The sequence below is a fragment of the Harpia harpyja genome, chromosome Z (genome assembly GCF_026419915.1).
Source record: "Harpia harpyja isolate bHarHar1 chromosome Z, bHarHar1 primary haplotype, whole genome shotgun sequence".
Taxonomy (NCBI): domain Eukaryota; kingdom Metazoa; phylum Chordata; class Aves; order Accipitriformes; family Accipitridae; genus Harpia; species Harpia harpyja.
The window spans coordinates 97205631-97220967 of record NC_068969.1 but is presented as its reverse complement, the minus strand read 5'-3'; the positions used below and the strand labels follow the sequence as shown (position 1 = coordinate 97220967).

General features: G+C 42.6%; 1 protein-coding gene across 7 annotated transcripts in view; it reads right to left on the bottom strand.

Annotated features, from left to right (window-relative positions):
• Window positions 1-14803, bottom strand: part of ANKRD55 (ankyrin repeat domain 55) — a 47501-nt gene extending 32698 nt beyond the window's left edge. For 5 of the 7 annotated variants that reach the window (XM_052778658.1, XM_052778659.1, XM_052778661.1 and 2 more), the window contains exons 1-5: window positions 14452-14803; window positions 7695-7817; window positions 5709-5839; window positions 3496-3605; window positions 8-68 (exon numbers count right to left, since the gene is read on the bottom strand). In XM_052778658.1, coding sequence (XP_052634618.1) covers window positions 8-68; window positions 3496-3605; window positions 5709-5839; window positions 7695-7817; window positions 14452-14506 — 480 coding nt within the window. In that variant the 5' untranslated portion in view covers window positions 14507-14803. Of the gene's footprint in view, window positions 1-7; window positions 69-3495; window positions 3606-5708; window positions 5840-7694; window positions 7837-14451 lie in introns of all 7 variants that reach the window. The other 2 variants (XM_052778662.1, XM_052778665.1) reach the window with 2 other exon arrangements.
• Window positions 14804-15337: the final 534 nt, after the last annotated feature.

Genomic DNA, 15337 nt, shown 5'->3' with positions numbered 1-15337 from the left:
CACTCACCTCATTGTCCTGATGATTAATTTCACTAAGATTTGACTGCTGCAGAAGCACGTTCAGAAGCCTGCGGAAGCAATGACATAATCAGCGTGCTGTACTCCTGACTAAACCTGAAAAATTGACATTTTTTGAGAAACAAAGCATGCAATTTCAAGAAAAATCAGTATTAGTGATGGGCACAGGTCAGAATCTTAGGTCCAAACTTTGTCATACTAGAAAAACAAATAGGACTTTATCACTTACTGTAACAACAGAAGTTTAGCGCTGGGAATTAAAAGTAGATCCACTAGGAAGAATTCTTGTGCTGACTGCTAGGCTAGAATCAGAGTGTGTAATACTATATCTGTGTGCAGTTTTTGGAAGCTTAGTGATTCGTTGTCATCCTATTTTATAAAGTTTTAAACAAACAGAAATGCAAACGACCAGTTTCTAAAAGGATTTTTCACTCTCCTTAACTCTTGGATTAATGTGATGTTGTGTACGTATTTGCGTGTGTATGCATGCATACTACATATTTATATACACACAAACCGACAGTATTTTACAAGGCCTTGCAGTCGGTCTGTGGGGATAGGGCCATTGCTATCTTATAAAATATAGTCATGCATTGGTTCACATTTTATAGAATATCAGACTACAAACACTCCCCTCTGGTGGAGGGAACAGTTACAGTAAAATAGTTACATGAAATATTATTCAAGTGCAATAATATTTTTAACACTGCATGGATTTTTCTTTTCTCTTCCTTCTGGTATCCTATGAAGATGTTCTGAAATCACTATAGGTTTGGCAAAGATGGCTGCATTTTTTAGTAGGATGCTAAGTTTTTGGATCATGTACATGGATGGATCATGGAAATGCAAAGGACCACCCTGTCACAGGCTGTAACAAAGCCAAATAGTACAGATCCTAACATGGATGTACAATTCTTATGATTCTAGCAAAAGGAAAGATATATACTTAGTGTATCTCTAGATAAGGTCATAATGCAAATTTGCAGCTCATCTGAAGGTGTGAATTTGCTAGAAACCTTCAAAACATGGACATTTTAAAGACATGCTGTTTTGCAAGGAAATTAAAAGATGATGAAGTGTCAAGTAGGGAACTCTGATAAATGTATAATGCAGAAATAAATGTATACAACCATGCATTGACTCCCAAGCATAGGAGACTGAATGAAAATCTGCTGCTTTTCATCAGGACAATCTTCAACAACTTTCAGTATGTTTTCTGGATTGAACTATGCTCAGGTGTGTGGATCACATCAAGTTGAGAATGTTGCATGACAATCCCTGCCCCCCCCCCCCCAGTAATAAACAACTAGATAATGTAAATTATTCAAAAGAAAAACATTTACAGTTGCTTAGGGATGATTCAGGCAATTCTGCAGGTGAAAAGCCTATCTGTTGGTAACGCCATCTTCAGATGCCAGAAGTCCAAATTTAATTTTTTTCTAACTAACTAGAATATCCCTAAAGGGTGAAGACTGGGCAGATCCCAGTGCTTTGCTGGGACTTCAAATTAATTTGTAAATGGATACAAATACTTGTAGAAAAGGGGTGTTTGCTACACCTCCTTTTCTGAATCACATAACCAATGGCATAATGGAGTCATACTATAGGAACTCTGAAAAGGATGACATTTTAGGATTGCTGTGATTAGTTTAATAAAAATTTGTAAAAGCCAAGACATTTTGTGGTCATTTGGCATAAGGACTCAGAATCTCAGAAATTCAGTATCTGAAAACAGGTCTGGGTAAAAATGGGCTAGTGAGCAGAAAGAAAACGAGATAACCATAATATGCTTGTAAAACCCATTTATCACATAGCTTTGTAACCTGATACATGGTTCTGTAGTTTAACCCCAGATATAATGTAGTTTAACCCCATATATAATCAATGAAACCAATGTATGTGAAGGAAATCTCATTCTTTGAGTGTAAAACCTCTATTAACAACAAACTTTGGCTCACTTACTTACATCCTTAGACAATTATGGCAACATAAGTGCTATCACTCAAATATGCAGATATTCAGCCATGCAGCTGAGATTTCTCTGATATCTACTCTTAAAGGCATAGATCAGAAAGTCCATGGATTCTCTTTCCACCTTTCCTCTTAGGCTCTGCGGAATGTGCTGAAGCACATAAATCAATTATCAAACCAATACATAAATTGGCTGATCACTATCTCTGTCTTTCTGTGTAGTCCATGTGCTGCCTCCAGCACATGGGGTTGTAGCAGCGGGCTGCCAGCTTTCAGACTTCGCTGAAAAAGCATTTCATGGCTGACCACTCCATAAACCCTTTTGGCAACAGCATGGGATTCAAGAGTGACAATGATGGTGATAGAAAAGCCTCCTCCTCAGTGCTCCAGGCATGTCTTCTGGGCATGAGGCAAACCCAGTGACAAGACAGAGGAAAAGGAATTGAGCAACTGGTAAACTCCTGTGCAGAGCAAAGGTCTGCCCGTATCCATGGAGTATGTGAAAAATGTTCAGGGAACCCTGTGTGCTGCTGGTAAAGTAGATTACTGTTCCCTTTCAAGTAGCAGCATGTGCAGTGTTGTACAAACATTGTCTTCTTTCTGTGGAGGCTTTGTTTAATGATAGTGACCCATACTTCTGCAGAAACCTCAAACTATTCTCTCCAAGTGATGCATGCAAAGCAATGATAACGTGGAAAATGAATAAAGCTGTTTGTTAAAAAAGGCTGGAGAGCAAGATCAGCAGAAACACACAGAGGTCTGGGCTGGTCTGATATGGTGACAGCAGCAACATGATAGACTCAGTGATTAAGTCACACGAACATTTTGCATGTACTGAATGTTTTACCCGTCTCTAATGTCTTCCTATCCCCCCTCCATGCATGATTTACTTAGGAGAGTTTTTTGAGTGAATTTATTCAGATGTACAAATCAAAATTTCTTAAACCTTCCTATTATCACAGGCTGGAATGAGACAAATAGGATCTTTTTAAGATTTCTTGTGAAGACGCTTTGTAGCTGTTACTCCACCTTCAGTAAAAGTAGTTGAAAATGAGCCAGTCCACCAAACCTCAGCTTCCCCTTTACAGTAGGGGCTCTCAGAGAGGTTGTCGTGTGGAAAACTTTTCTCACATTTGCCCTGCTACTCGGAGAAGTCCAGAGAAGGAGCTTCTTGTAATATTTCTTGTGGGGAGGTGGCAGAACAGTAATTTGTCAGGGGAAACCCAGGGTTTCAACCTCTATTATACAGTTTTTTTCCTTCCTGCTGTTGTGATCTTAAACCAGGCTCCTTACCTTACTTGGCCATGTATCTCTGTTACACAAGTGTACAATGCTTTTCCTCCTCTCTACCCCCTTTATGATAACCACTAAACAAAGCAGCACGTCATAAGTGTAACTGTAACAGCTAACCTTCCTGACTCGGACTCCCCTTTGGGCTGGGTAGCCTGTGTTAGTGACTACCTGTTCAAATTCAACCAGCAAATGCTGTTGGAGCCTGGGACATACCTCACGTCAGGCTCTGCGGTAGCAGCATGTAGTGGCAACCTCCCATTTTTGTCAGGTATGTTTTGCTTAGCACCATTTCTGAGCAGGCTGACACAGCCTTCCAGCCACCCCTAAAAAAGAAATTAGAGCATGTCAAAGAGGAAAACGAAATGCATCGGGCCAGATCTTTGCTTGGTGGTTCTGGCATCTGTGTGTGACTGTAGCTGTTTCTGCCAGCAGAGGAACTGATCTTTGTTTCCCCAGTGGAGGTCTCTCAGCACTGAGAGCGGTTCCCCTTTGGAGTCTGAGTCTCAGACTAGCTCAGTCATTCATTTCTGTGATAAGGTGTTTTCTTTACACAGCATTTTGGTTTTTCTGCAGCTGTGGCAAGTACCTACTGAGTAAACAGTGATAAAAAACCTGCTAATTCCTGTATCACTAGCAAATGCTACACATATTCCTGCATGTGGATTTAATTATGCTAGGTTAAAGCAAGAACATCAGCGCTTAATCTCATTTCCTTTATGAGATTTTAGCAGGGATGGCAACTCAATAGTAAAAAGCCTTAGAGTGTGGTCTTACAAACATTGCTGCAGAAGTTTGAATTAGTGGCAATGTTAGACTGAAAACAGCACCAAAACACAAGGGATGAATCAGTTCTTGGACTAAAACCTTCTATTGATCACCTCAACAAAAAAGCAAATAAACAATTTTGTTGTCACTGCATAAATCTTTCAGCGCCCACTTAAGTCCCAGGGAAATCAACCATGTGTTTAAGTGTTTTGTTCAAACTTCCATGGGCAATTGATAAAGATCGTTCCCTCCTGTGTGAGCTACGTCAGATTGGCATTACCAGAATTTATAGGGAAAAGGTGTGGAATGATGGAATCAGAACATCCATGTTGCAGGTCTCAGTGGAAGTACAAGACCACCGAATCTTGCATGCGATTGTGACTGTAGAGCTCTGCTGAATTCCGTTCTCTGGATAGACATCACAGCCAAATGCTCTCCAGACCTCCGATTATATCCATCACAGAAACAGAAATGGAAACTTCGAAGCCTGGGTGGTTTAAATCTTTTCCAGTAATTTCTTTTTTTCCAAAGAATAGTTTTTCCCCTCTGGGAAAAGAGGAAGGAAAAAAGGAGCATGACACTAATTGTGGGATTTTTTGAAAATATCTGGCAGAGGAAATGTTTATTCTCAAGTAAGTGGGACATGCTCCTTGCACTGAATGAGATGATTGCCTGTTTTGCTATTTTCTACACTTATTTTCTGGCTGAATATTGCATAGCTGAGCAGAAGCATTGTTTTTGTCCTGAATTTGCAGGAAGAAACTAGATGCAAGGGATGTGATTTGATTAGGCTACCACAGTATCTGTTTAAATGAACCGGCGGTCCTCCAGCCATAACTCATACTATGCAGCATGGGTGAACATTCCTTCCTCCTTTCTGTTCAGCTAATAATGGAAGCCCATGGTCAACCCCTCTGCCCAACTAACTTGGTCCCCATCCTCTCTCCGAATCCTGAATTCCCTCCAGTGAGGAGTAGAAGACTAAGGAGAAGAGGACCATCCCTATGTGCTTCAGACAGAGAGCACCACATCTCCCTTCCCAAACTTCTGAGTGGAATGTCTGCCCCTACTATCACTTGCATGTGGGTTGACTGGAGGATTGGGTTGCTTATGAACTGAGTACCTGCACTGGCACCTGCAGCACCTTGAACTTAAGTTCTTAACCTGGCTATCCAAGGTCCAGCACTATAGTAAAAAAAAAGCAATGCCCTGGCTCATGTGATGTGCAGGAAAACATGCCTACTGACCAGCAGAATTTGAGATAGGAATGCCCTCTCTGGAGCATAAATATCTGATGCGGACAGTGGGAGGGGAGAAGTTAATCTGTGTATTAAGAACAAGAGGGGACTTTCCAGTGCACAGAAACAAGTGGCTTTCTTGAAACCACACAGAGGATCCTGGACCTAGTGAGATCCTCATACCATGCACTGATTTTACAACCTGAAAGAGAAAGGACACTCTGACAGGAGTCCTGATCCTTTTATAATAATCATTGCTTCCAGCTTTGCATTATAGTAAAGTTTACAATTTCACTATTGTCTAGAACTAAATGTTTTGTACTCTTTTTCTTTCTCTAGTATAAGGAGAAATCTTATTCGGTCTGCACATTTACTCCCTTCACTCCATCTATCTTCCCATCCTTCTCCCCCAAGTCTTAGTACCAGATAAGTTGCCAGAGATAAACTAGTACGTCCACAAGCATCTTGAATATTAATATTGGCTCCCATCTTCAACAGAAGCTTCACTGTATCAACCTGGCGTCCTGACACAGCATGCATCAAAGGTGTGCAACCTGGGGAAGAAAGTCAAACGTTCTTTTACAATTTTTATTTTGTCAAAGCCGTAAGATAGAGATATTTTCTTATTTGCTAATGTTAGCACTGGCAGATTAACAAATCCTTTCTCTGACAACTGTCTAACAGTTGTACTCAGCTTTTTGTAGGCAGGAAGTAACTGCTATGCCAGTTACTGACCACCGATTTTAAAAAGAGCATGACTTCATCAGCAAAAGCCTTGCCTCATTAACTCTGCTTCTGGAGGGAAAAGTGTTTTTCTGTTGACAAGCTCCCGATATGAACTGCTGGCTTTGTACACCATTTTGGAGGCTGATATTCTTCAGAGTGACTAGTATCCAGATGTTGCTGGGCTAATTTTCTCAAACCCCAGCTTCATTCTGTCTCTGTGTATTCAAAAGATTTTTGAAATCAAGCCCCATCCTGTGCAAAGGTGTATGTGTGTGAGTTGATGCTGTACGTAGACAATAACTTATTTTAAAGACTGGATTTGCTCTAGAATATTTTCTTTTCTGTTGTCACGAGAACTTTTTTTTTATATTCTGCAAACAATTTCTGTGCTGGAAAAAACCTGAAATCTACACTCAAACGTAATACTCAAATTTCATCATGAAATATTATGATATCTTTTAATTGCTTCCTCTTCCATCCATTCTGTTAACTGCTGAATAACAGCAAGAGACTTTCCTGCAGAATCTGACAAAGCAATTTAAAATGACTAAGCTGGGAATAAACATGAATATTAGAAACTGTAAGACTACTAGAACTTCAGACATAACTGAAGAGTCATGATTCTTACTGGATTCAATGAGACTGCTGAGCAAATGCATGCTACTCAACCTGAGGTTATGCAGACTCTGCCATATGTGCAGGATATGAGCCATATGTTTTGTCTTGCAAGACTGATCTTTAGCTACATTTGTATGTACAACCTAGTAAACAAGTTTATTCTGGAGCTGAAATACTTCCGTTTGCTGATCAGTCTATCTCCACCCACTGCCCTTCATACCTAGTCCCTCTCCCATTAAAGGTCTGGACTGAGAGCATTTTAGCTTGATTAAGCATTTTCTCTACTGACTAACAGATGTTCTAAAGGTAACAGTTAGGATGTCTGGTTTAAAGTGTAGGAAAAATTGGCAACTTGGTGAAAACCGGTAAAGATTAGAATAGACAGTGTTCATATGGGTCCTTTAAAAGAAATTGCAATAAAATACTTTTGAATAAACAAAGTCTTCCTTGAGAGAAGCTTCCAAAGATCTGTGGCTTTAATTCACTTGGGAAATAGATGCATATAAAACCCAGCCAATGGACAGCACTTTGTAATAACATTAAATAGTAACCTGAACACAAAATGAAAAGGACCACAGTCTCACAGATAAAACAGATTATTTAGATCATTACACATTGTACAACCAACCCTTTGGCAAACGATTACAAAATCCTTCAAACTGTTTCTGTACACATACTTTGTAAGTGCAAAAGACTGGAACCCTCTACTTGAGAGATGTGCAGAATGTATAGCATTTGGCTTTGATAAAAAATGTTCTTCTCCCTTCCCTGAAATGACAATTCTCAGCATCTCCCTAAAGAAGATAAAATAGATTCATGATAAAGTACTGTCTGATTATAGCAAAACAACTTAACTGTATCCATATAAAAAACTCTACAATTACAGGGGGAAAGAAGTTTCCAAACTGAGCATTTCCAGTGGATGTTCCAAAGAATAACTCAAATTTCCCATATTCTGCTACTAAACATAATTTGCTGAACACAAAAATCAGGATAAAAAAATGGAAAATATAACTGCAAGCTGAAGCAACTAATCCCCTGAGCGCAAGCTCAGCCTTCATTTACCCTCGCTGTCGCAGCACTCCAGGATGGAAGGATCTTCTCGAATCACTGCTGTTAGTGTGTTCACATCGCCATTAGCAGCTGCTTGGTAAACCACAGTCAAGTCAATCTCTTCTGCTGCATCACCTGCAGGGGAGGAATATGTCTGTGAGTAAGCAGAGAGCAAGTACAAATGATTAACAGTGAAAATAATGACACTTATTTCACTGAGTTTTTATGACTATATAACTCGAGGTGGAACAAAGTGTATCTAAACAGCACTGTGGCTTTTGTTAGTCATCTGAAACTTGTTTTTCATCATAACTTCTTCCAGAAACTGTCAGAAACTGCCAGACATAGACACTGAGAGGACGTAAGAAAACTTATGGAAAGTTTCCACCTTTTATAAGAAATCATACTAACATTAATGTAACATCACTTGAGAAAGTGAACTAATAACTGAACTAGCTCGTAATATTGCTGGCTACACTTTTGTGAGATAGGATGAAATCAGGACATAGGTGTTTTCAGTTCAGGTGTTATCCTTGCACCGGTCAGAAGACTGAGGCTTTTCACCTCCTGTCCCTGTGGTGTCCAGGGGAATTCTCTTCTCAGGAGAGTGAATTTCTGGCAGCAATGTTTTGTGTTAATAATTCCTGCAAAAAGGAAAGGTGGACTATTGCTTGGAACCTAGGAGAGGTTTATTTTTTGTTTGGCCATTACAGTATGAGTTATTATTTAAAGCAGATGACTTTCAGGACCTGTTCCTGAACACTCTCAGATTTTTCTTTCTAGAGAAATTAATGCGATGATTTTCTCTTTGCTTCTTTGCTTGTAACTTCCTTCCAGACTGGTCATCCCATGCTCCACGTGCCTACACCTCCTTTGGCTTCAAGTGGACTATTAACTCCAGGCATCAAAAGAGTTGATTTTTTGGTGCAAGGTCAAATGTGATGTAATGGTAAAATGCCCTACATGTGTATTGTTGGTCAGCCACAGTCTCATGTCTAATTTTAAATAGAGTTTCTGATCTCTATTAATTCAAAAAGAAGTACAGCTGCAGTGAGCTGTGCTGTTGTTTACTGTGGATGAGGGTCAGAGCTACAGAGCATAACATTTTTCCTGCCACTGCACTACCTTGTTAGCAGGAGAAAGTAAAACTGCCTCCTAAATCACACTAGAGAATTGATCGAAAGACAGATTAAGTGACTTAAGTGACTGCTGACTTATCCTTACTGTTGTGTCTTCTGGAGATAGCGTAACTACGTAAGCTGTGCAGAAAAAAGGGGGATGGTTTAAAGAGAATTTGAAAAGTTAGTAAAGTCTTTTTCATAATCAAATAATACATTAACACATTGATATAAATTATATTTTAAACATTGTCATATATATTTTTGAGTGATAAAGATCTTTTAAATTTAAGATCTTTTAAAGCATTAGCCACACTATTCATGTTGTGATCAGATGTTCTTGCAGCTGAACTCGTATGAGCTCCACACTGGGGTTTACAGTCCAGCATAATTCCCCACATGTGATCTCCCCTCCCTGGGATGTGATCATCACTCTCAACTTCAAAACTTGGCTGCCATGGAAACGCAATCAGCTCTTACCCTGGGAAAGGTTAGTCTGTCAAAGCTGGAGCTCTAGTTGTGGGCTTGGGAAAACTAGAAAGCTGATGTTATATCTGCCTTCACCAGTGCAGATTCCATCACTACTCAATTGAAGAGAATTTAATTTCTTTTCTTCCTTCTAGCTGGTCTTTTAAATTACACATTTGATAAAATTTTTAAATTAAAAATGTTGATTTGCTTTTTATTCTATTGGGCAGTCTATTGCTGAGGGAACTGTTCATTTGGCTCAGAAGCTTTGACCTGTGTGCCTGGGAGATCAGGAGAGACTAAGAGTCATTGCCTCTGGAGAGTCATCAGCAGTGACTACTATATGAAAAAAGAAGTGACTTTACCACAGGGTCCATTAATCAGATTTCCTTATCATGCCAGATATGCAGACTGCTCTCATAATCGGTAAGCTCAGTGAAGACATGTTAATAACAAGCTCAAGTCTGAGCTAGTCCCTTACTCAAAGAGGGGTGTAGCATGGGCTGGGTGGAAGGCAAGGAGACAAGGCAGAGGTTCATCGCTTGTGTTGCTCCTCTTGGCCAGTCTCTGGAGGTACACAGAAGGTGCCAGCCACAAGCACTGACAAAGCTCCTGTCACAGCTGCATGTAGTGGTTATTATATGGGAATGGTACAGAGAAGTTACTGCTGACATTGGGAAAGAAACCATTAGATGTTCTGAGACAGACAGTGGATCAAGGGGGCCATCACCTTCTTCATGCATGACACGTCAATTTTGTACATTTTGCTGTTTGGCCTTGAAAGTACTGTTAAATTTTCCTGCTGTGAGTCAGGAGCAGAGTAATCCAGCCACAAAAAGAAAGTCTCCATCTCCGGAGGAGAGCAGTTGCTTACCCGGAGGGCAGGATGGCAGGAAGATGGATGGACACCTGCATGTGGGTCCCTGACTCCCTCTGCCCTTTTTCATCTAACTAAAACCAAAACACCTTCTCCCCTGTGCCTTTGCTTGTGGTGGCCTGAAGCTGCTTTCCCCAGAGCAATTATCCTCCTGAATGAGGAGAGGAAGCAAAACTCTGAATGAATGGATGGATGGACGAATGAACAAAGAAGTCTTCCCCACACCTGCTCTTGCAGAACATGGGCTCCACTCCTCTTAAGGGATAATGGCATGAAGCCACATCTAAGAGTCACACTTCCCCACCCATGAGTCCTAGTTGTCAGAGCAAGGAGAGGCAGGTAGACTGGGCTGTCACCCTGCTGGCGAGGGAGCCTGGGCCAGGAGGAATTGATGAGTGCCCATATTGTGCATCTGACATAAAGTAGACTGGCACTAATTCCATTTGTGTAGGGTGATGTGATTTCAAGTGGGGTGTCTTTAACATGACCTCTGTGGCTTTGGGTGGGGGACAAGGCGGAAGACAGACGCGTAGTCTTCTGATGCTTCACATGACAGGGAGCAGGAAATGCCAGGAGTGCTTGGATGTCATTTATGCTGGATGCGGTTGGCTCCAGGGGACAAAACATCTCCCACTTCATCTTCCTCCAGCTTACCCTACCTATCAAGCAATGAGGCGGCATGGGCGCAAAGCTTGTAGGCCATTTCTTTTTGCAGACACCTTCCTGGGCAGAAGAGGCATGGTTTGGAGAGCGGGTGTTTTGCAGCGAGGTACTCAGCACTTGTGTCCCACTCTGTGAGCTCACCCTGCTGGGAAGCTCAGCTGCAGCTGGGGCACCTGCACCACGTGGGATAAAGGGATTGTGAACAGCCAAATGCCTGACCCTCCATCTTTGAATGCGTTAGCGTCACTTCATTTATTATCTTGCAGTTCTGTAAATGCCAGTGAGTACTGGTGCCATTTTACATTTTATTTTGGAAAATTGCTGTGCTACTGGTGAAAGGAAGCTGCCAGTCAGCTTCAGGAAGGCAGAAGGTCCAACTAAGAGCCTGCGTATGGAGCAAGGGTAGGGAGGAACTGCAGGCTGGCATAACAGTGGCATAGAAGGGTCTGGAAAAATCTTAGTGAGCAAAGACCAAATGACATACAGGGTTGTGACATCTTCTTTTGTAGCTAAAATTCTCAGAAAGAATCAAAGTTAAAAGCCAATCTATCTGAAATAAGCTGCAGTGTTTAAAAAGTGCGTCATATCTTTAAGACAAAGTAATTGTCTTTTGGTCGGAAATGGCGGTATATAAAGAAACATGCAGAATGATCACAGGATTCAGAGCAATGAAATTACACTGCTTGTGACATTAATTCTCCTCTGACTCTCCTAGGAAGAATGCATGTCTTACTCGATTGGCGATGTTGGCTGATGTGTTGTTTTACAAAGTGCATGCTAGATGCACGTAAGCGCATGCTTTCTCCTGCATTGGATTTTTAAGGTCTAAATAAATTTGCTGCAGCTTATTGTTATGTGGTCTTGAAAATGACTGATTTAGACCTTGCTAAAACACTAAGTTTTGAAAACTGAAGGCTGCATAACAGGATAATTTATGGTCATTGTGAAGAAGAAATATTTATGTATATAATTTACTTCCCTCTTTCCTATAAACCCTCTTGTCTCCACCAGTAGCCAAATGCCTTAAGAGATTTCCCACAGCTTGTCAGCAGGACACAACAGTAGGCAGTTTATTTGATTTCAGCATGTCAGTGTCAATGGTCAGGGGGAGGTGGATGAGTTTTTGGAAATTGTAACTCGCTCTTTAATATTATGGATTTATTGATTGCTTAACGAAGTAATAATCCCTGTTTGTGCCTGGCTGTGAATGTACCAGTCCAGGCCTTTGTCTAGCTCCTCTGTTTAAATGGTAAACATTTGAAGCCAGGTACAGCACACATTCAAATGGCACCAAGCAGTATTAGGAGGGGAGGGGTTTCTGATGTTGGTTGGCTTCTTTAAGTCCCACATTGCTTCTGCTGTTGCAGTATATTGGTAAGATGTTAATAAGAAGTATCGTAGGACGTGTTGCAAAGAGACAGTATGATTTTCAAGCCTGGAATGCTGTTTTATTGATCTGTAGCTGGGATATTTTTCTAATGTGTGGGGTGGAGAAAGGGTTTGTAGGTAGGGTTTGATTATTTTATTGGACCAACAGATATTGATCTCGTGTGTTTGAAACTACTCTGTATTCTTCTATTGTTATAAATTGCTCCAATGAAAGATATTCCCCTTCTTACTAAAAAAATTATGCCCGCTTAAATCAGTAACATGCCAAGACATTAACATGCTATTTAGATAAAAGCCACCATAAATTTTAAATTTTGAATAGAGCTTTCTTTGCCTAACAACCAAGGGGTTCAGCGTCCCATTACTGTGTGTTGCCTGCTTCTGCTCCCCATCCGCCTCCCACGCAGCTAGCAGGGAAGGCAAACAGTAAGTCACAAACCACCTAATGAGCCAGCATCCTTGCAGTGGTGGTGGAGGAGAGGTGATAAATTTCTCTGGAGGGGACCCTCTTGCTGGGGAGGTGCTGTGAGTGGAGTGTGACATGGGGCTGGAGATGATGCTGGACAGGAATAAGGATGGGTCAGTGTGGAGAGTGGCCTGGCAGGAGGACGGGCTGCACATTAGGAGCAAGGGGAGGTACAGGCAGATGTTGCCTCCCAACTCCCTCACTTCTACCCAGATAAGGTGGTTTGGGTCAGTGGTCTCCTGCATTGCTGTCTGCCCCCTTCTCCACCTGGAGACTTGACTTGTCCTTCCCCAGCCCTGGTCATATTCCAGCCTCACTCCTGGCACCACTTCCATCGGCTCCCTGGCAGCCATCCCCACGGCACCGAGCACGCAGGTTTCCCCTCTCCCTCCCCAGTCTGAGCACTGCTGGGTCAGCGTGTGGCACAGGGCGAACTTGTAGTGCCTGCAGAAGGAGAGCTTGAGAACAGCTGTTTGGAGCTGCAGAAGCTCAGTCAGCCCCACATCTCTGTCCTGTTGGGGAAAATGCTCCTTACGTCATTCGTACATGACCTAGGAGCACCTGTCTCTATTCCTGCAGTACAGATCCCCCTTCTCCCCTCCTCCTTTATCCTTGCTGGTAGTATTTTCTGTCTCTTGTCACTCAGTTTTGCCTGATGGCCTCCCACTCTTCCCCACCTGCTCAGGGTGGGGTGCCGGCTGCCCTGGTGTAGAACAGTACTCTCAAGACTTGCTTCAGGCTTTGACCGCTACTGTGGCTGAAAGGCAGCCATAAGTCCACTGCTTTACATGGATTGTATTTACTGTGGGATCACCGAAGAAGCATAGGCAAGCACAAAAATACAACCTGTGGGACCCAGCTGCTCAAAAGGCACCGCAGTGTCTGTCTGTCTTCCGCCCTTCGTCTTTTTTCTACAGTCAGCACCTTCATTGTGGGGCCAGCACGGCCGTGTTAGCTTGGATACTTTGCAGGCATGCACTGGACACTGTGGCCACTGCACATGAATTATTTGGCAAGCTGACTTAAAGAGAAATTTGTTGCAACATGGATAATCAAACAATGACAGCTTCCTGCTTTGGGAATGTAAAAGGAATGCTGCTACACACCTTATAGTGGATTAAGCCGTAAGACGTAAAATCTTGTATTGGCAAATAAAGACAGGAAATTCAATCATTTAACTTAAAAACAGACAACAAAGACACATTTGTATTTCCACAGCAACCTTACCATGTACAAAATCTTCATGTTGGGTCTTTTAAAGATACCTTAAATTCACAATTACAACACTACTTTACCTATACAGTTAAGATTTGCCTAAGAAAAGTCGATTGCTTGTCAGCATCTAGTCCTTTTAATGTATACAAACTAGTAGACTTATGAAAATCAGCTTTTCCTAAATTTTTACTCCATTTTAAACTGCTTTGTTTGCTAATATTGCAATTGTGTGTATATATATATATATAAAATCTCCATTAGAGGACCAATATATAATATAAACAATAAATATATACATACATCTCTCAATGCTAAGCATAAGAGCAATCTTATGCAAGATGCTGTTGCTATTCTGCTGAAAATTTTTATTTCTAAAATTCACTGTAGCAATAGGCTGAAATATCCACGTCTAACACTGATGGAAGAAATTCATTCACATGTAACCCAAATGAGTCTCTAGGAGACCCCATCTTTTCCAAAAATCCTTGTTCATTCTGTCAAGTAATCTTAGTAGATTTCCATGGGAGGCATGGGAGGACCAGAGGATTTTGAAATTAGTAGCAGGCGACTTACCTTTGGGCTGATCAAACACCGACGAGGAGCTGAAATCCATTGCGGTCTGTCTCATTATTTACAACCAGACAAATGCCACCTCCGGGGCTTTCAGGGAAGAATCCCATTTATCACAGTAAACAATGCCACGGTAGCTGTCTCCAGTCTTCTTGTCAGAGAATTAAACTCGCTTTACGGCTGCAGGTTCTTGTCAAGGCAAGGACATTAGCCCTCGCCCGATGGGGACGGTCTATCCTGTCTGTCACGGGCCCTCTTAAAACGACATCCCCAGAACTTTAACTGACAGGCGCCTGAGCTTCAGCGAGTGAAACTACCTACGAGCAGCCGGGAGCCGCGCTCCACCTCCACCGGCCCCGGCAGCCCAGCGCTGACCGCAGGCAGACGACCCTGGCAGGGCGAGCGGGCGGGCGGCGCATGCGCGGCGGTGCCGCGCCGCGCCGCGCCGGGCCGGGGCGGGCCGGGGCGGGCCGGGCCGGGCGCGGGCAGCCGGGCGACCGTCCCCGCCGTGCCCCTCCGGGCGGGGAGAGGAGCCCGGCGGGCAGGCTGCCCGTACCGCGGAGCGGTCAGCGCGTCTCTCGGGACGGCTCGTGGGGTGAGGTTCTCAGAGATTTCCCGATGTAACTCCTGCACGGGCAACACAAGTGAGCGAGCCCTTCCCACCTTAGTTTAGCACTACCCAGTTACGGTTAGTTCAAGTACGGTGGTTAATGAAGGGGTAATAACCGAGGGAACATTACCATGGCTGAAGTGGACAGCGATGGCTCCAACAGCACCCTGCAAGAGGTGTAGCAGCTCACGGCGGGTGCTCCAAACCCCGTGTTTGCCAAACCAGCGGTAGACCCATGACTGCAGGCTGTTTTTTTGACTGGGCCTCTGCCTCCCTGGG